Here is a 21,199-nt window from a genome sequence, read left to right as displayed (position 1 = left end):
TCCATTTGCCCAAAAACCACCAACACAGCGTCACTGATCCCCAGTTCTGTGACTGTGGCCTCTTCAATTGACTCTCTAGCCCAGACCCTGCCCCTCCCAGAAAGCATCTGAGACCCTGAGTTCCCCAATTCCCTGTACCCCTAAAGGCTTGAAGCTTATGGTGGGCTCCATGGTGTTCCCCCCAAACACATCCAAATCTAACTCTTGGAACCTGCGGATGTTACTGTATAGGGCAAATAATGTGACTGAGGATTTTGGAAGAACATTAATTTGGATCATCCCAGTGGCCCGAAATCCAGTGACAAGTGCCCTAGGAGGAGACACACACAGGAGGGGAAGGAGTGGTGCGACCGTGGAGGCGGAGACTGGAGGGATGTGGCCGTAGGTCAAGAAACGGGGGCCACCAAGAGCTGGCAGGGGCAGAAGAGATTCCCCCCCACAGCTTCTGCAGGGAGAGTGGCTGGCTGACACCTTGATGTCAGACCCTGGCCTCCAGAGCTGTGAGACCGAACATTTCTGCTGTTTCGAGCCCCCTCGTTTGGGGTAATTTGTTACAGCAGCCCCGGGAACTGACGCCTGCACCTCCACCCCTACTTGTGAGGCCTTCTGCCCACTCTGCCTTCCCTCCCACCCCCATCCAGGATTCCACATGTTGTCCACAGTCTCTTGCGCCGTCCCCCTGGCAGAGGACGTGGTTGCTTACTCCCGTGGGCACTCTGCTCTGTCCAAAGGCTGTCTATTTCATTTTCTTCATCCATCAGCTGCCGACGGGCGGGCTGTGTCTTGTGTGCTGACCTGCCCACGTGTGTGCCCTTCACAGGGTCTGGTATGGCCTGCTAATACTAAGTCGCTTCAGCCGTCTCCGACTCTTTGCAACCCCATGGACTGTAGCCTGCCGGGTTTCTCCATCCATGGGATTTTTTTCAGGCAAGCACACTGGAGTGGGTTGCCATGCCCTCCTCCAGGGGGTCCTCCCCACCCAGGGATGGAACCTGCGTCTAGTACGTCTGCAGCACTGGTAGGTTCTTTACCACCAGTACCACCTGGGAAGCCCTGGGCACCCAACAAAAAACCCACAGAACGAAACTGCAGAGACCCAATGACCGGCGCCAGCCAAAATCCTTGACAAAATCAGAAAGCAAGCAAACCCACAGCAGCTGTCCACTGCTGTCTCTGGGACAACCATGAGTTCTTGTCTTTGTCTTCACAGGTGACAGAGCCTTGAAGGGGCTTTCGTCACATGGGGTGCAGGAGGCCCACCCGGCAGCTCCCTGTGTGGGATTCTGACTGGTGTGTGTGTATGTGTGTGTGTTGGGGTCTGTAAAATGCTGGTACCTAAGATGGGGCACAGCTATGCCCTTGCTTAAGCCCACCAAGTTTCTCATGATTTGTAAGCTTAATCTGCACCTAAACCAGGACCTGAGCAGATTCCGGCCACTCTTTCTCACCTGCTGCAGGAAGAAACAAAGTGTCAGGAAGGAGGCTGCCCCGGTTCCACGGAAGACCCTGGACCACACACAGATGCCTTATTGCGGCACCAGTCCTGCGTTCAAAGGCCCTTTGCCAAAAGGATACTAAGGTCAGGCCCCCAAGGCCAGTGGCAGGGGCCAGCACCTGCCCCGGGGGTCTGCCCAGGGGTAGTGTGTGCCAAGAGCCTGGACCCTTTCAGGCTACACTGTAGTCAAAGGCCCACTTGGACCCTGGTGAGGACTTGGAGCCATGTAAGAGGTACCTCATCTGCTGGTACCCTCCTGGGAATTCTGGAACCAAGGTGCCCATGGCCAGGTTCCTAGATTGAGCTGGTGGCTCAAGGCTTGGCAGGCAGTGGCTGCTCCTATTCTAGAGGTAGACTGGGGGCCAGGAGGTTTTGCGGGGCTGGTTTGCAGGCAGCTGATGGAAAACGCTGGGCTTCAGGCCACCAGTCAAGCAAAGCAGAAGCAGGCAAAATGTGTTAAAGTAAGACTTTAGGGAACACCTACTCTGGGTCCTAGCAGGGCCCCAAGCAGGACACAGGGGCCTGGGAAGAGCCCTTTTTTCCTTGAGCTCCGTTCCTCACACCCCCGCAATTTCTCTCTGGGGAAGTCCTAAAGCCAGGGTTGGTTGGACGTCTGTAAAATGGGGGCCCTAATCTGGGCAACCGCGACAGTTGCCCCTCTGCAGAGAGGGTGGGCCAACGGATCGGGTTAGAAACCCTCTCTTTCTTTTCCAGGACGACCCCTTTCTGCGCCCTGGAGGCATGAGGCTGAGCTGCCTGGAGCGTCCCGAGCTTTCTCTTCGGATCGGGACCAGAGAAACCCTCCGACGCGGCACGCAGCTCGCTCTCTGCCCTGAATTTCCTTCCCTCCAGCTACCCTGGGCGTCCCCCCAAATCCTGGCCCTCTCCCCGGCTCCGGAGAGCGCCCCCCCAATTCCTGCACCCCCGAAAAACTCCCCCGGCTCCGCACTCCCGCGTCGATTCTCATCCGTGCCTCCTTCCACCAGGGACACGCCCTCTCCCTCACCCAGCCACGCACACTAACTGGACGCTCGGGTCTCTGCCGCCCTCTATCGCCTCCTGGAACCCTCCCCGTCGGACCCTTCCCCATTCTTCAGGACTCCCAGATCGTTTCGAGTGCAAGGTGGGGGTGGTGGGGGGAGCACCTTTTCCACTACTTTTGGGGACTGCTTCATCCTTAGCATCGCCCCTCTCCCCTCTCTGGCTTCCAATTGCCTCGCGCCCGGGCCGCCGCCCCGGGATTGCGCAGCCCGCACCTCTCTTGGCCGCCCGCCCCCCACCCCATCCCTGGCTTCCAGCCCTGAGGGCGCCCTCCCGCCGCTCGGAGCCTCCCATCCGGGGCGCGATCCCACCCCTCCCCTGTTCCCCCGCCCCCAGGTCCTAGCGATCGCGGGGTCCCCCGGGGAGCGCTCCCCTCTGCGCCCGGCCCGCGCTCCTTTGTGCGGCCGGTGCGCGCGCTGCGTCAAGGCTTCTGCCGCCACACGCACGCACTCACCGCGCTCAATTAACCCCCGGGAGCGGCAGGAAGGGAGGCGGCGAGCGGGAGGAGGGAGCCCAATCGCGCGGTGCCCCCGCCCCGGCCCCGCGCGGCGCCGCCTCCGCCATTGCTGCGAGCGGGAGCGGGCGACGCGGAGGCTCGGAGCGCGGCCGGAGCCCAGACCTGCCGGAGCCGGGCGTGGGGTGAGTGCCGGCCGGAGGGACCGCGGGGCGCCCGGGCTGGACCCTCCCGCCCGGGAGCCGGGTCCAGGGCCGCGCATCACCCCTAGGTGGGAGGGCCGGGGGGGTGGTCCCCGGGCAGGTCTCCGGCGCAGCGGCGCCAGGACCCGGGACGCGTCTAGACCTCGCGGGCAGGGGCGGCGCCCCCTCCCCGGCGGCTGTGCGCCCTTACACTCGGCGCTTTTGTCCAGCGGGTGGGAGTCCGTAAATACACCGCGCCCGCCCCTCACCCCTAGAGCCGCGACCTCTGCATCCTCACGACCCCTCCCCGGAGACCAGGCCGGGGGCCGGAGAGCTCGCCGACGCCCGGGACAGCGGGTGGATCCGGCTCGCGGTGACTCCCGCCCGGCCCTCGCTCCGCAGGCTGGCAGCCTCGGGTCTCCCGGAACCATGGTGAAGTTGGGGAACAATTTCGCGGAGAAGGGCACCAAGCAGCCGCTGCTGGAGGATGGCTTCGACACCATCCCCCTAATGACGCCCCTCGATGTCAATCAGCTGCAGTTCCCGCCCCCGGATAAGGTGAGAGGCCCCCCCACCCCGGCACCCCGCACGGCCCGGTGCGCACCCCCAAATCTCGGGTGGCGGCCGAAACAAAAGGATCGCGCCGCGCGCGTGCTGGGGACGGGCTTGGGCGGGGTGGAGGACGCGCCTCGGGGAACAACGTACCCCCGAGGGATTCTGGAGCGGGCGGTCTGCGCCCCCCATCACCCTACCCTCCGCGCCCCGCCTTAGATGACAGCTTCGTGCTGACCCAGGAACTGCGCGGTCCCGGAAAGATCCTTTAATTTTCGTGGGACCCTGATCCGAGAGAGGTCCCTGACCCCTCCGCCGCCAGCCCAGCTCTGCGCCTGCCTGCCACGGGATATCAGGGGCTCTGCTTTGGGGGTGAGCCCAGGAGTGGCTCGGCGGCCCCTCGCGCCTTCCCGGGTGGTGCAGTTTCCGATTTGCCCCTTTGCGGTGGGGAGACCCCTCTCCTTGGCCAGATGGACCCTCCCTGGGGGGCCTCCTCCTCTCTCCCCAGCACAGACACACCGGTGGTAGCTGCGGCAGGATGCGCGCTCCTTCGCTGCCACCTTCCTCTCTTTGTTCCTTTTGTGAAAATCTCCAAATAAGCCGAACACTCGCGTTCCTCAGTGTTAGTGTAACCGGGGACAGCCATTCATCATCCTCTCCTGGAAGTGGGATTTGTGTGTGTGCTGAATTTAAAGAATCCCCTCTTTTCTTAAATACAGCCTGCAATCGAGTGCTTTCTGTCCGTTAAGAGCAGTCTTTACAAGAGTTAACGCTTAGAAAACGTTAAAGCCTAGACAACTCTATCGTGGAACGGAGACCAAAAATTGGGCACTCGCATCCTTTCTGCCCGCCTTGCTGCTCTTTAGAAGTCACCCCAGCCACCAGGAAGCGCTCTCTCTTCCCTGAAGTGTGTAGGCATTTCTTGTTTCACTGAATGCCTGGCTGGGCGGTTCTGACTCAGGACTTGTCCTTTATTCCAGCCTGTTGATGATGATGGGTGACGGGGCTCGGGTGGGGATGGGGGGAATATCCCTGCCATGGATCCGTCCTCTCTGGAGGATTCCTTTCTTCACATGGTGGGCCCTTTGATAGGCTTACTCAGCTCCTCCAGATGGTTCTGACCCTCCCAACTCTTGTGTTTGGGTAGGTAGGCAGGGGGACAGGGCTGGAGGGAGGCTGAAACAAGTGTTTCATTTCAAGGAAAAGGATCAGCTGATCTTACCTGTGCGCCTGGGCCATGTGGGACCACTCTGGGGCATTGATGGTCCTAAAAGAGGCTTTGAGGGAGGGGCAGGGCTGCCTGAGGCCTTGGCTCCCACCTCCCTTTTGCCGTGTAGGTTTCAGACTTGCCAGATTAGCACAGCCTGGCGCCACCATCCCCACCTTCCCCTGCTGCCTCAGCCCAGGAGCCATGGCAGCCTGTGCCAGGAACACTGCGTGCCCGGGCAGCACCCCTGTCAAGCCCTTCCCTCCATTCGGCCTCCTCTTGCGTCCTGAGTCTGTTCCATTTTGGAAGTGTCTGGCACACGGTTGGCTTATAGCAGGGAGGAGGTTTCAAGCAGGTGTGAAGTCTTGACCAACCAATTGGGCCATCCAGGAGTAGCCTTGTTGTTAAGTCACTCAAGTGTGTCCGACTCTTTGTGACCCCTTGGACTGCAGCATGCCAGGCTTCCCTGTCCTTCACTATCTCCCGGAGTTTGCTCAAACTCATGTCCATCGAATCAGGGATTCCATCCAGCCATCTCATCCTCTGCCACCCCTTTCTCCTCCTGCCCTCAATCTTTCCTAAAATCAGGGTCTTTTCCAATGAGTCGGCTCTTTGCATCAGGTGGCCAAAGTATTGAAGTAACCTAGGCTGCTCTGAAAGGTGATGAATCTCCCATCCCTGTGATGCTCCCAGTTGGGGATTCTAGCAGGAAGTGATGGTTGGGCTAGAAGATTTCTAAGGTCCACAGATGAAGAAACCGAGTCTCTGGGAGTTTACAGGACATGCCCAAGGTCACTCAACTGATGGCCACCACCCTCCAGGATGTGAAGCTCCAGCAAGACCTCTTGCTCTGCCCTCTTGGAGCTACACCGTGCTCACATGGGATGTCTCTTAACCCAAGCAGTGGCACCGTGTTGCTCCCAGCCCAGGTTCAGGGAGGTGATGCCACCTGTCCCAGAGGACACGTGTCTGAGGGCAGATAGTGCAGATAGGGTTGTCAATGGACTGTGCGTTGCGTGCTGAGGTTCTAGAGGTGCAACAGTACGGCTAGTCACAGAGCTGGCAGCCGCGCCAGGGCCAGTCTCCACTGACGTGTGTTGAATGCTTATTATGCGCCAAGCCCTTATCTGTGTGGTTTACAGCGTTCACTTCCTTTCGTGTTGCTGACATTAGACAGTAACCACCACTGTTGCCCCATTTTACAGGTGTGGAAATGGAGGCACAGAGAGTAAGGAACTTGCCTGAGGTCAGCCTTGTAGTGGCAGAGGCAGACTGAATCTGGGCCAGTGGGCTACTGAGCAGGTCCCCACTGGGCTGAGGGTCCCAGGGATTCCCTCCTCCTCGCAGTAGCCCAACCAGATGGGCCTTGCTCCCATTTCATAGGCCAGGACACTGACGTTTCAAGTGGTCAAGGGTGTGCTCAGGGTCACGCAGCTAGTCAGGTACAGTTGGGGTTCGAGGATGGCAGGGTTAGGCTCTAGTGCTGCCTTAGAGATGGGTGCCCCTGGACTGGGCACGCAGCCTGTCAGGCTGGGCAGAGGAGAGCTGCATGTAACTGAAGGGAGGGAGGAGAGGGCCAAGGGTGTGCTTACAAGCGATGTGGCCCTTGGATCGGTTTTTCAGTGTCACGAGGCGTGAGCCAATTTCTCCCTGAGGCTGGGTCCACTGTCACAGCTCCGTGTGGGATCCCTGCAATCTCCTAAGTCCTTGTTCTGCCCTGGGTCCCAGCATCATGCAAGGCAGTATGTCCAACCCAGTGAAGGGCGCTGCCACCTGGGTGAGGAAGCGGGTTGGTGGCCGGGGGCTGGTCCTCTCCAGTCCAACAGCCACTTCCTGGCTCCTGCTTTGGGGTGGGGGTGGGCGTTTGGGGATTAGACACGTGTAGCCCCTGGATACTTTGCCGCCTTGTCAAGTGGGGACAGAGAAGGAAACAATCCCAGAAACAGGGTTTGAGGATGGCAGTAAGTGATGCAGAGAGGCTGAGGGTGGGAGGCTGCAAGGTTGGGTCAGGATTCATCTGAAGCTGGTGGGGATGATGGGAACAGCTTTGCCCTGGGCAAAGGCAGAGCAGGTTTCCTGGTTGGAAAAACATCTCCTGCTTCACAGTGGAGAGTGGAAGGGTAACAAGCAAGGAGACCATTTAAGTGGTAAAGAACCTGCTGGTCAGTGCAGGAGGGATAGGAGACCCGGGTTCGATCCCTGGGTCGGGAAGATCCCCTGGAGGAGGAAGTGGTCAGCCCACTCCAGTATTCTTGCCTGGAGAATCCCATGGACCGAGGAGCCTGGTGGGCTACAGTCCATGGGGTCGCAAAGAGTCAAACACAGCTGAAGCAACTGAGCACACAGAGACAGGGGAGAGAGGAGGATGGTGGGGGTGAGACAGACTCCCCAAAAGTGATTTGCTTGAAGGCTGGTTTCCTGTTCCTTCCTAATCCTGGAGGGAAATAGTGCACTTGAATCTTCTCATTTTACCCCTCGCAGCATATAAAAAATAAATGTATCCTTCCTTCCCACTACCCAGACCATGAAGCTCTGGGCAGTGATCAGTCAGTTCAGTCTCTCAGTCGTGTCTGACTCTTTGCAGTCCCCATGGACTGCAGCATGCCAGGCTTCCCTGTCCATCACCAACTCCTGGAGCTTGTTCAGACCCATGCCCATCGAGTCGGTGATATCATCCAACCATCTCATCTTCTGTCATCCCCTTCCCCTCTTGTCTTCAGTCTTTCCCAGCATCAGGGTCTTTCCCAATGAGTCAGTTCTTCTCATCAGGTGGCCAAAGTATTGGAGTTTCAGCTGCAGCATCAGTCCTTCCAATGAATATTCAGGACTGATTTCCTGGTTGGATCTCGTTGCAGTCCAAGAGATTCTCAAGAGTCTTCCCCAGCACCACAGTGAAGGGAGTTCACTGTGAAGGGAGCACCAGATAAGGAGGCGGGAGCCCCAGGTGCTGGGGAGCGCTGCATCAGGAGTCTGGGGCCCTGCTGACCCCTAATAGACCTGCTTGCCTATTAGCCTTGGCTTCGGAGCTTAACTTCTCTGACGCTCTGTTGTCATATTTCCCTTCTGGTGCTGCTCTCAGGATTATCAATGCGTAATTTCTCACTAGTCTTGGCACAGAGGAGAGTTGTAATATGTGGTGACTGTACTCATTCTTTTTGTGAAATACTTCCTGGCAAAATGGTGACTTTGAACGCTAGAGTCCCCCCCGACAGCCTGTCCTCTTTAGACAGGTGTGTCGGAATGCATGTGGCCATACTCCTAACTGTTTGCTTCTGTTTCCTGAACAAGGTGGTCGTGAAAACTAAGACTGAGTATGAACCTGACCGCAAGAAAGGCAAAGTGCGTCCTCCCAAGATAGCAGAGTTCACTGTCAGCATTACTGAGGGCGTCACCGAGAGGTTCAAGGTGAGTGGCCCCGGAGACAGGTGAGGTGCTGCTTTTGCCCCCAGGACAGGTCCACTGAGCTCCAGAGATGACCTGTGGAATGATGGGAACAGAATGAGACACTAATATGGGCTGACTCCAGATATGCAAAATTGACCTTGTGGTTTTTAAAATTTCTTCTTTCTTTTATTTTCAGAAAATGATCAGTATTACCAAGTTTTAATAATAGGGACAACCCAGTCCTCAACTTTCTTTTAGACAGAGGTATATATGGCTTCCTGGGTAGCTCAAATAGTAAAGACTCTGCCTGCAATGCGAGACACCTGGGTTCGATTCTTGAGTCTGGAAGATCCCCTGGAGAACGGAATGGCAACCGACTCTAGTATTCTTGCCTGGAGAATTCCATGGACAGAGAAGCCTGGTGGTCTACAGTCACAAAGAATTGGACATGACTGAGCAGCTAACACTTTATAAACAGTAAAATCTTTACCTTAAGTGCAGAAGAGGGGCAAACAATAACAAAAAGGCAACCATTGTCCTTAGTTGGTGCAAGACCCAGTCTGAGCCTTTGCGTTGCAGGCTCATCTGAGAATCCCTCTCCAGGGGGTCAATACTCTCCATATAACCTGTTTTGCAGATGGGGAAGTTGAGGCACAAGGCGGTCACGGCCAGGAGTCAGAGGTGGTCCACTCTGGAGCCCTTGTGTTCACACTTCACCTATCACCATCCTTGACAGGATGCGGAGGTGTGGGGCCTGACCAGCTCTGTACACAGGTTGCTGGAAGTGCTCACTTTGGGGAAAGAAACTGCTCCAGACCATTCTTTAGGGAGAGACAGCTACTGAAAGGGTCAGCATTCCAGCCAAGCCTGGGGACAAAGCCTTCTCCAGTGAGTCTGTGTGGCCTCTGAGGGTGGAAGCAGCTGTGATGGTTGAGGAACAAGTTAGGATATTGATATTCTGGAAACTTTGTTTCTTTGGCAAACATGAAAGATGGTAAAATGGAGGCCCTTACCTAGATTCAAAGGAATGATTTAGGAGACATAAGGCATAAGTCACCCAGGCCCTGAAGGGTGGCCTTGACTGGCCACCCTGGTTGTCACCCACGTGGATGTGTGAGCAGTGTTTTTATGCTGGGTGCATAGACACCTGCCCACCCCCATGTGCTGAAGTTTCCAAAGCCCCTTTGCATATTGTATCCTGTTCTGTCAACCTTGTGAACTGGTTAAGAGATGAAAGTCAACCCCAAAGGAGTGAGTGGCTTTGTAGGGTGATTGGGTATGCCAGGACATAATCTGGCTTTAAGTCCTTCTCATCCCTTGATGCTGCCTTCCTGGGCTGGAGGAAGACCATCCAGGGGCTTGCCTGAAAACCGTACAGCAGGTCCCATCAGAGTCGCCGTGTCTTTTGTGTCTGTGCGGGTGTTACTGGTGTCAGCTCATCTAACCCTCCTATCAACCTTCCCAGAGAAGCAAGTACCATTAGTGCAACTCAGTTTACAGATGGAGAAGTCGAGGCACAGACAGGCCTGCGTCTGTGGTTTCTGCTGGTGTCCAGGAGGTTGTACAGGTGGAGATGCTCTTCTGGCAGTTCCTGGCTTGATGGTTCATCTGTGTTGCGAGGTTCGTGGGGGACCAGGTCAGACTGACCTAAGGTCACCATCTGTCTCCTGCTCTGGCCAGCTGCTTGGCGTGTGCCTCTTCTGGGGCCAGTTGCTCATCCTGTCCTGTCCACACCTGGGGCTTAGCCCCTGGCTGAGGCAGAGGTGACCTCATTTTCAAGGTCATGATAACCATCACCATCTGGATCTCTGAGCATGGCTGGGTTTGTTATCCCTGCTTTGAACCCTGCCTCTTCTGGCCCTGGCATTTTGTGTCCCTACAAGGCAGTATGCTTTGTGGCCCTTGAACGGCCATCCCTTCATCTGTGAGTTGCCTGCCGGCTCTGACCCCACCTCTGGGGTCCTTTGCTTGTGCCTTTCCCTCACCTGATGCAGGTCCCCAGGTCCCTTATTTAAGGTGTGGATGACGCACCAGAGCCTCCAGGGCTCTCAGCCTTGGCTGGGCCTTTGTGTGGTTACCAGGCTCCAGTTGCCAAGAACCTGGGCCCAGAAGATCGGTGCTATCCCAGGGGTGGGCTGTGGCAGCAGAGGTCCTGCCTTCTCTGCTCCCACCTCCCAGGGATGTCTAAGAGGTGTTGTCCACAGTTGGTGCTCAGTGGATTTTTTTGCACTGCAGTGGCCTGTTTCCCCAGTTCTATGTGTAAACCAGGCATTTCTGTACACTTAGATTTGTGGCCTTCCTGTGATTCCTGGCCATCCTGAAGGGAGCATCACAGCCCCTTTTGCAGCTGAGGCCGTTGAGTCCCAGGAGGTCACCAGGAAGTCCTCCTCATGACTCTCTGCCTCTGAGTCCAGTGCCCTTGCATCACCCCTCCTGCCACACACACTGCTCCGTGGGCCCCGCTTCCAATTTCTAGGCCCGGTTCCCCTTCTGTCACCTTCCAGTGCCAGCTCAGATATCACCTCTGCCGTGAAGCCTCCCAGGATTAACCCCACCCTCCTTGTAGTTCCACTGCCCTTTTTAATGAGGCAATGACAGCCTCTCACAGTAATGGAGTGCTCCCAGGAGCCAGACTCTGGGTCAGGCTTGTTATGTTTATGATCTCATTTTATACTCAGAAACCTCAGGGGGCAGGCACTGTTATTATCTGCGTTTTGCACTCGAGGGGGAATTGAGGTAGAAATCTTGAACCTGAGCAGCCTGTTCTTGTTTGTAACACCTGAGGTCCAGGCGGCTTCTCCTGCAGGACACATTTGCAGAGGATGCTCTGAGCCCCAGCTGACCCATATGCTGCTGGACTGACTCGCTTCTAAGAAGCCTTTTCCTTTGTTGATTCAGAACCCTTCCCAGTGCCTGCTGCCCTGTGGCCTCCGTCCGAACACCAGTCACCCTCCTTTCCAACAGCCTTCGGATAGGGGGGTGCCCATGTACCTCGAGTCCTCCCCATGTGAGCCTCAAATTTCAGCTTTTTATGTTGCGGTGCCCTTTCCCTGGCCCATGCTTCTCTTCGGGTGTGAGGCCTGTGACCTGGTGCCCCAGTGAGTGGGGTGAGTCTGTCCAGTGGAGTGACCCTGCTAATAAGCAAAGGCCCCTTGACCTGAGTTGGTGACCTGAGGGAGGCGGCCGGAGTGTAGTGCCCCCGAGCCACCATCAGGCAGAGTGAAGGTGCGGGGCTCTGGGTGCAGACAGAAGTTCCCAGCCCCTCTGTGTCAGGCGGGAGAGGAGCTCCCTGATGCCTTCCGTCTGGTGCTGGACACACAGGGTGACAGCTCCGTAAGTCGGGGTGACAGACCAGGCTGCCAGCCCCAGGTGGCGAAGTTTCCAGGGACCCTGGCTTGTTGGGTACATTTGGTGGTAGCTCCCCAGGAAGCTCTTGTCTGGGCCGGGTGGGGGTGTGAGTCCTTTATAGGTGACCATGCAGTCAGCAGCTGACACGCCCAGGGTCCCACAGTCAGTGTGAAGCGACCTGGCCAGCTTGACCCGGAGGCCTGTGATCCCAACTCACTCAGCTCAATGACCTGTATCCTGCACACTTCCTGCTTTTGCTCCCAAACAGGAAGCAGGTGTAGCTGGTTCCCTGCCTGCCTGCCTGCCGTGGGGGTCTGAGTGTGGAATGTAGCCTCCAGGTATGGCCTGGGGCCACCTGTGTTGGAATCACCTGAGGTTTGATTGTAGCAGTGGGACCTTGGACCCTAGGGTATTGTGACAACCTCTCCAGATGATTCTTTTGGGTTCGTGACCTTTTGTGGGTGGGGCTGCATTCTAGCACACGAGCAGGGCAGGCTTAGGAAAGCGGGTGCCTTTTGAAGATGCTGAGGGTTTTAGCCCTTTTAGAATGTTCTCTCGGCCTTTTCCTACCCGCTTGTTTCTCGCATCTCTGAATGCATGCAGACAGTGAGGCATGCTTCTCTGGTGGGTGGTGTCAGCTGGCTGAGGGCGGGGGGCTCTCTTTTGGAAAATTGGGGTGCATGTGGGCAGCAGAGAGGAGGACCTGCATGCGCCCCCGCCCCAATCACCTTGAAGGGATGTCCTGGGACAGAATGTCTTCCTCGTCCTGCTGGTGACCGGGCAGCTTCCATGTGGCTCCCCAGCCCAGCTGTCTCTTCATTCTTTCCGGCCCCATGTGTGAAGGGCCAGAATGAAACCATGCCTTTCAGCTGTTGAACCAACCAGTAAATAACATGGGCCCTTTTTGTCTGTAACTTGTGTAGTTCAGGAGCGGGAGGCCGCTGCTCTAAGCCTCATCTTTATATACCTTTGGATGGCATCCTCGAGACGAGATGTCTTTTTGGATGTTGCTTTATGATTATCACCCGGGGATTAATCTCTTGGCTACGAGGTTGCTAGGCTGGTTGCTAGGTAACCGCTGGCTGGGGAGAGGGTTTTCTGAGGCTCCTCCACATGGGATTGCTGGATGAGCCACCCAGCGGTGGCCCAGAGTCTAGGCTTCCGAAGAGGTTGGTGTCAACAAGGAAAGCGGTCGCTTAATTAATTGGAGGTGTGTTTCGGCCGAGAATAAACATGGGCCTGAGCTGTTTCTCAAATGAACTAAACCTAAACACTGTTCTAATTGCGTGGTCCTGCTCACCCATGCAGAGCAGCATGTCATGGTGTTGTGTGGGATTCTGGAGGGCGGAGGGGCCATAATGAGGCAGATTAAAGGAAGATTTCTGCTTGCGACTGCCGTGATGGAGGGCTGTTGACACTTCTGACATCCACACGCGTTCTCCTTGTAAGTTCAGGGTTCGGGTGAACAGGCTGCATCTCAGCCCCTGCTGCCACGTTGCCTTCGGGCCTTTCAGAGATTCCAAGGTCAGCCTCGCCCAGATGGCGCAGGGCTGGGAGAACGTCCTGGGAGGAGAGACTGGATTTGTTTGTATGGGCCCTGTGTGCTGCACTGGAGGGTCCCTTTGCCTTCTGTCCACAAATGAATCTGAGGGTAGGGACTTCCCTGGAGGTCCAGCAGTTAAGACTCTGCGCTCCCAAATGCAGGGGGCAATGAGGGAGTGTTGTGTGTGACCAGTTAGATCCCTGGTTTGGGAAATAAGATCCTGCATGCCACACAGTGTGGCCAAAACAAGAGAACAAACCAAATAAATCTGTGGGTGGTTTGTATCTTTTCTCACATCATTAATGACCTTGAGCTTCCTGTGCTGTCAGTCAGTCTGTTTTTCCACCCTCTCCAATAATCCCCTGGTGTGTTTCAGGATGCATTTGTTAAATATTTATGAATGGTGACACCGTTTCCTTGGCACTCACCGGTGGGGGCGGTCTTCACGAGTTGGCACTGGGGATCCTAGAAATACTTCAGCAGCTTCAGCACCCTGTCACCTCCAGCAGAGCGTCAGGTGGGGTTCCCCTGCCCTGTTTTGCGGTTTCCTGGCCCAGCTGTACAGCCAGAATCGAATAATTAAGTGGATTGAATCATCTGGGATGTGCGTCTATGTGTTCACTTTGGGGGGGTTACCTAAAATATTTAAGTGCTGTAAATGCTTGGAGATATCAGGATTCATCTTATGTTTCCAAGATCTTTTTTTTTTTTTAACTGCATTACTCAGCAGAAGAGCACATTTCTCTACCCGCCCCACCCCCTCCCAGCCCCAAGGGTGGGAGGGCAGAGACAGCAGAGCAAGAATGACCCAGCTACCATCGACCCAGTGCTGCCTGCCTACGCTCTTACTGTCTTGAAGGTTGATCTTCTGTCCTGGTTTTGAAGGTGGGGAATTAAGGTCAGAGAGGACCCTGGCCCAAGGTCAGCCAGCTAACTGGTGGGTAGCAGTAGGATTCAGACCCACGTCCACCTGACACGGAGCCTGCCAAGCTCTGTTTTCCATACTGGCAGCTACGTGGGGTTCATGGAATGACTCTGCCCTGCTACAGACTCCCTAGTTCCCACCCCAGTTGAGCAGTGACCTCTGGGAGGCCCCCAGCAAGAGAGGAGACCCCAACCAGAAAGAGCAGGTGGAAACATAGCATACTCAAATGCCCTTCAAGCCCCTCGTCTGTGAAATAGGATGAACTGCCAGTTCCCAGCTCATGGTGAACATTTAGAGAACTGGTACAGCGTCCAGGGCCTTGTAAGTTGCATGGCTGTGTAATTAATCGCCCAGAGTGGGATACTTTTGGGAGTGGCAGTGGGCCCTGTGCGTCTGGAATGCTGGGGCAGGAACCGTTGCCAGGACTGTCCCGAGCAGGTCCGGCATATGATCCTCTCCTTATAAATTCCTGATAAAGTTCACCCTGAGGCCCATAGCCTATTTGCTGTCCATTCCTGGCTGTTCTTTCCAGAATACACCCCTGGGACCCCTCTGGTCTCTGGGGTAAAGCTGCTCTGGCTTGGGGTTCCCATCTGTCTCTCTAAGGCCCCTGCCATAGTCTGGCCTCCTGTCTCTGCCTCACCCCCTCACCTTTTATTTGGGGCAAACTGTGTTGGAAGGACTGATGCTGAAACCAAACTCCAATACTTTGGCCACCTGATGTGAAGGGCTGATTCATTAGAAAAAACCCTGATGCTAGAAAAGATTGAAGGCAGGAGGAGAATGGGATGACAGAGGATGAGATGGTTGGATGGCATCACCGACTTGATGGACATGAGTTTGAGCAAGCTCCAGGAGTTGGTGATGGACAGGAAAGTTTGGCGTGCTGCAGTCCATGGGGTTGCAAAGGACAGGACTGAGCGACTGAACTGATACATAAAATACAATTTACAACTTTAAAGTGTTCAATTTAGTGATATTTATTACATTCACAGTGTTGTCCGACCATCACCACTACCTCCTTTCAGAACATTTTCAGTCACCTCCAGAGGAGACCCCATACGCATTGGCAGTTACTCCCTGATTCCGTCTGCCCTTAGCTCTAAGCAGTCACTCATCTCTTTCCTGTCTCTGTGGATTTTCCTATTCTGGACACTTCATAGAAATGGACACTTGATAGACTATGTGGTCCACATTGCGTTTATCTCATCTTATCGATGGGCATTTGTGTTGTTCCCGCCTTTTGGTTAAGTGTGAATAGTACTGGAATGAACATTCGTGTACAAGTTTCTGTTTGAGCACTTCTTTTGCATTCTCTTGGGCTTGTGCCCAGGAGTGGAATTGCTGGTTCATGTGTTGATTTTTTTGTTTAACATGCTGAGGAGCTGCTGTTTTCCACAGTAGCTGCACCACTTTACATTTCCACCCACAAAGTGCAAGGTTTTCATTTTATAGCTTCACCAACAACCATTATTTACTTTTATTGTAACCATTCTCATAGGTGTGGGGTGGCATCTCATTGTGGCTTTGGGTTACATTTCCTCATGATGGATAATGATGCTGAATATCGCTTCCTGTGCCTGTTCGCTATTTGTTTGTCTTCTTCGGAGCGATGTCTGTTCAAGTCGTTTTCCATTTTTAATTGGGTTGTTTGTCTTTCCGTTGTTGAGTTGTAAGAGGTTTTTATCTATACTGTGTATACTAGGTCCTTACCAGATGTATCAGTTGCAGACATTTTCTACCATTTTGTGGGTCGGTCTCATCATTTTCTTGCTTGTGTTCTTTAATGCACAAAATTTTAAAATTTCAGTCAAGTACAGATTATTTTTGTTGATTGTGCTTTTGGTGTTATATCTAAGACATCGTTGCCAAATGCAGGGTCATAAAGATTTACCGCTTATGTTTTCTTTTAAGAATTTTAAGGCTTTAGCTTTTATATTTAGGTTTTTATTCCATTTCGAATTAGTTTTTTTATACGGTGTGTCGTCAGGGTCCAGCTCGATTTTTTCACGTGCAGACAGCTAGTTGTCCCGATGCCACTTATTGAAGAGACTCTTCTTGCCCCATTAAATGGTCTTGGCACTGTTAGTGGAAAGTCAATTGACTATGAACACATGGATATAGTTCTGGACTCCTCCATTCTATACCATTGATTTATATAGCTATTCTTGTGCTAGTCCCATACTGTTTTGATTGCTGTGGCTTTGTAGTACATTTTGAAATTGGGAAGCCTGGGTCCTCCAGCTTATTCTTCATTTGAAAGATTGTTTTGGCTATTCACAAGCCCTTGCAATTTCCATTTCTAGGGAAAAAGTCTGTTTGGATTTTGATAGGGATTGTATTGAGTGTAGTTCAGTCTGGGAAGGATTCCCATCTTAGCACTGTTGTCCACCCGTGGTATCATTCCATTTATTTGGGTCTTAAGTTAATTTCTTTGAGCAGCATGTTATATAGTCTGCAGTGGACACATTCTTTCACTTTGTACAATCAGCTGCAGAAGTAGAAATCATACTTGTGACTTACCAACACGGATCACCGGTGTTCTATGTATCACGCTGCAAGTGACATTGAGATTTCGGGAAGTGTTTAGTCTCATCATTCCTTTGAAATCATAGTATTGTAAGAGCTTGTTGTTTGATGTATTAATAAGGAAGCATGCACATATTATATCACAAATCTACATTTTGGCAATGTTTTCATATTAGTATTTCAGTATCCTTGGTTTTCTTTCCTCTGTATCATGTCTCACGCATTTTTAAGCATGAGTCTGAGGATTGATAGGCTTCATGTGACTGCCAGGGGCACAAACGTGATGGAAACCCTGCAGCAGGCTGTGCCCCAGCCCCTGCTGTTCCCACATGCTGTCCCTTAAAGCCACAGCCCACATCAGGGGGTAAGGGCCTCCATGGGGGGCTTCTGGCAGAGAACATGGGACAATGAGTGCAACCATGCACAGTAGCTCTGCTTTCACCCCACTCTCTCCTGCTTTCGAGCTTTCATTGAGAGCTGCACAAAAGTGATGTCAGCTTAGGGAACATGTAGAATCTGCTCTAACACACACATACACCACGCACACGTGTAAACTGATGGCAAACATCTGTCCTTCAGGCAGCTGGTGACACCTCCCAGATCTGTGAGAAACGCTAATTTGGGGTATAATAGAGGGGCAGCCACCTCCTGGAATCCTGCAGTACCCAGGATCCATCTGGGCTCCCTCCTGTTGGTATGACGGGCTTCCCAGGTGTTAAGGAACCTGCCCACCAATGCAGGAGACGTAAGAGATGCGAGTTTTGATCCCTGGGTTGGGAAGATGCCCTGGAGGAGGGCACAGCCACACACTCCAGTATTCTTGCCTGGAGAAATCCCATGGACAGAGGAGTCTGGTGGGCTGTAGTCCATGGGGTTGCAAAGAGTCAGAGGCAGCCGAGCGGCTTAGTGTGCACGCACCCTTGGTATCATGCACGGAGTCCTTTGTCACCCAGCCCGTGGCCCCTCTCCTGCAGGACATGTGATGCTGCGGGCACACCAGCTGAACTCGCTGTGTCTGGGGCCTCCGGGCTTTGGCACAACCTCTCATTCCCTCTGAGAATAACCCTCTTTGCCGAGTTGTCCTTGGTCAGCTCCTTGTCCTTCAAGCCTAGACCCCTCTCCTGGACATCTGCCCCCCGAGTGTGTCTGTTCCTCCCTTTCCCCTCCTGCTTCTCACCCTGTGCTGTAACGAGTTAACACCACTCTGCAGAGACCAGGGCCGACCCTGCTGGCCAAGCTCACTCCAAGGTGGCCGCTGTCAGGCCTCCCAGGAACATCCGCCAGCCACTGGGGAAGCTGACGACCAAGGAAGGCAGGGTCAGGGGGCCCAAGGTGCTTTTCTAGCTTAAAAAAAAAAAAGTCTTATGATTGCCTTGGACCAAAGATGAATATAATCCAGGCTGGGTGCATTATTGTTTATTCATTATTTTTTATTTTCTGTTTTTTTAAAAAACAAAAGTTAAAATCATTTTCTGGGGTCACTAAAAGCATTGTGGGCCCCAGCACTGGGTTTTTGCACCCGATAAAGTCATCGGCCCTGAAAGAAAGGCCCTGTCTCTGAGGAAACACCCTTCCACCAGCCAAGGGACTCCTTGGCCTCCATCCCTGGCCTGCAGCCCACCCCAGAGAAGACATCTTGGGTGCTGCCCATCCACCTGGGTCTCAGAGCCACCTGGGGTCCTGCCTCCTTCCATGCACCATCATTTCTGTAGTAAAACCCAGGCAGACAGTGCCTCCACAGGCTGCACTCATGTTCTGTTTGATGTGTAGACGCTCTGGCTTGGCTCCAGGTCCCCAAGGGTTACCCTGTGACTCCTCACTGGGGGATGGGCCACCTGCACCCGCTCACTCATTGTTCACCGAGTTTGGGAGGCTCCTCTGTCTGCCTGGTGCCTGGGTTTCAGCCTTCCCTGCAGGGGCTCCGTCTGTGGAAGTGGACGGGCTTGAAAGGAGGTGAATTTGTTTCCTGGGGCGGCCGTGACAAGGACTGGCAGCGGAGAGGCTGGTAGCTACACATATCTGGAGGCCAGAAGTCCTGAGTCAGTCCTCCTGGCTGCGCTTCCTCTGGGGCGCAGTTTCCTCGCCTCCGAAGCCCCTGGAGCTGTGCTGTTAACATTCCTTGCCCTTCAGCCCCTTGTTCATCTCCATAGCCTGCAGCACAGCCTCTCCAGTGTCCCACTGCCTTCTCCTCTGTAGCCGAGTCTCTCCCGGTCTGCCTCTCAGAAGTTCACTTGCCTGTGACTCCACTCCTGGACAATCCAGGAGAATCTTCTGTCTTGAGATCCTTGACTTGATCCCACCTGCAGAGTCCCTTTGTGCATGTAAAGTGGAAGTGTGAAAGTGCTAGTCGCCCCCTCAGATGTGCCCCTAGAGGAGGGGCCTTCCTTGCCTCTTCTGGGCCTGGGGGGCGGGGACCGGGGCTTGCCAGCAGTCCTTGGCTTGTGGCTGCACCACCTTCATCCTCCGTCCTCATGTGGCCTCCTCCCTGAGCGTGTGCCTCTGTGTCCAACGGTCCCCTTTTCATGACCCAGTCATCCCGGATTAGGGCTCACACAAATGACCTCAATTAATGTAATCACGCCTGCAAGGACCCCTGTTCTAAATAAGGTCACATTCACAAGTACCTGGCTTAGGGGGGGCACAGTTCAGCCTTGACAGGGGCCCAGCACGTGGGGCTGGCAATGTGCTCTCAAGCCCTTGAGCGCTTACCATCTTGGTAAACCTGTCGAAGCGTGGGGCCTTGTTCCCTGCTTCAGAGGGGAGGTGCACAGGGGACTTGCTGTCACGCAGGTGGTGGGTGGCAGAGCCGGGTCCAGTTCTGAGCCAGGTGGGGATCTTCCCGGAGAGGCCCATGGTTCTCTTCTCGGTCAGTGGTGACCACGGGGTGGGCACCATGCCCGAGCAGTGAAATGTGAACTGAGTTGTGAAATGTGAGCTGGAGTAGTGAAACGTGAACCTTTATTGCTGCCCCCACCCGCCCCGTACGGTGCTTCCCAGGTCTGAGCAGATTCTGGGGCCCAGGAGAGGTTCAGGGTTCACAGAGGTGTTGGCGGGCGGCTCGGAGCGAGACACCCTAGGGGTGTGGGAGGCTTTGCCATGCCCCACGCCTCCTGCTTCCCTTGTAGCTCAGTCAGTAAAGAATCTGCCTGCAACGCAGGAGACACGGGTTCGATCCCTGGGTCGGGACGATCCCCTGGAGACAGGAATGGCAACCCACTCCAGTATTCGTGCCTGGAGAATCCCATGGACAGAGGAGCCTGGTGGGCTACAGTCCATGGGGTCACGAGTTGGACATGACTTAGCGACTGAACCACCACCATGCCCCCTGCTGATGCTCTGGGGATTTATCCCTTTTCCCTCTTCATTGACTGCTCCGGGGACTGTGGTATTTTCATTTCTCAGTGCTGTGAGCACCTTGGCCATCAAGCCCAGGAATCCTGGGTGAAAGGTCCAGGCGTCGTCCTCTTTCCTGGGAGGAGAGCCCTTAGGAGGTACTTCCTCACGGCCCCGCAGAGAAGGGGTTATTTTTACACCTAAACAGATGGGGTGCTGTGAACCAGACTCCATGTGGCTTCCAATCCAAGGGACAGGATTCAGAACGTGTGTCTTTCCAAGACTTATGATCATCTTCTTTTTTTAAAAAAATTGAAATGTAATTGACATAGAGCATATTAGTTTCAAGTGTGTAACAGACTGATTCAATATTTGTGTGTATTGAGAAATGATCACACTCTAAGTCTAGTTAGCATCTGTCACCACACACAGTGACACATTTTTTCCCTTGTGATGAGAACTTTTAAGAACTCCTGTCTCAGCAACTTTCAGATATGCACCATAGTGTTTTTAACTACAGTCACTGTGCTGTATACCACATCCTCTTGACTTCATTTTGGTTCAGTTCAGTTGCTCAGTTGTGACTGACTCTTTGTGATCCCATAGACTGCAGCACACCAGGCTTCCTGTCCATCACCAACTCCCGGAGCTTGCTCAAACTCATGTCCATCAAGTCTGTGATGCCATCCAACCATCTCATCCTCTGTCGTCCCCTTCTCCTCCTGCTTTCAATCTTTCCCAGCATCAGGGGCTTTTCCAGTGAGTCAGTTCTTCACATCAGGTGGCCACAGTATTGGAGTTTCAGTTTCAGCATCAGTCCTTCCAATGAATATTCAGGACTGATTTCCTTTAGGATGGACTAGTTTGATCTCCTTGCAGTCCACGGGACTCTCAAGAGTCTTCTCTAACACCACTGTTCAAAAGCATCAATTCTTTGGTTCTCAGCTTTCTTTATGGTCCAACTCCCACATGCATACACGACTACTGGAAAAACCATAGCTTTGACTAGACAGACCTTTCAACAAAGTAATGTCTCGTCTTTTTAATAATGCTGTCTAGGTTGACTTATTTATCTTTAATTGGAAGTTTGTATCTTTTGACCTCCTTTACCCAGTTGTCCCACCCCAACCCCCTGCCTCTGGCACCACCAGTCTGTTCTGTGAATCTTTGAGGTCAGTTTTTTTCCTGTTTGTTTTTTAAGATTCC

At 53.9% G+C, this 21,199-nt stretch overlaps 1 protein-coding gene across 2 annotated transcripts in view; it reads left to right on the top strand.

The window, feature by feature from the left end:
- Positions 1 to 2,521: 2,521 nt before the first annotated feature.
- Positions 2,522 to 21,199, top strand: part of NSG1 (neuronal vesicle trafficking associated 1) — a 33,958-nt gene continuing 15,280 nt past the window's right edge. Inside the window, exons 1-3 of one of the 2 annotated variants that reach the window (XM_040238350.1) lie at positions 2,522 to 2,618; positions 3,575 to 3,730; positions 8,220 to 8,336. In XM_040238350.1, coding sequence (XP_040094284.1) covers positions 3,602 to 3,730; positions 8,220 to 8,336 — 246 coding nt within the window. In that variant the 5' untranslated portion in view covers positions 2,522 to 2,618; positions 3,575 to 3,601. Of the gene's footprint in view, positions 2,619 to 2,964; positions 3,176 to 3,574; positions 3,731 to 8,219; positions 8,337 to 21,199 lie in introns of those variants that run through there. The other variant, XM_040238349.1, reaches the window with a different exon arrangement.

The sequence above is a fragment of the Oryx dammah genome, unplaced genomic scaffold (assembly GCF_014754425.2).
Source record: "Oryx dammah isolate SB20612 unplaced genomic scaffold, SCBI_Odam_1.1 HiC_scaffold_3, whole genome shotgun sequence".
In the NCBI taxonomy this organism is placed as follows: domain Eukaryota; kingdom Metazoa; phylum Chordata; class Mammalia; order Artiodactyla; family Bovidae; genus Oryx; species Oryx dammah.
This window is presented reverse-complemented; position numbering and strand designations above follow the sequence as displayed.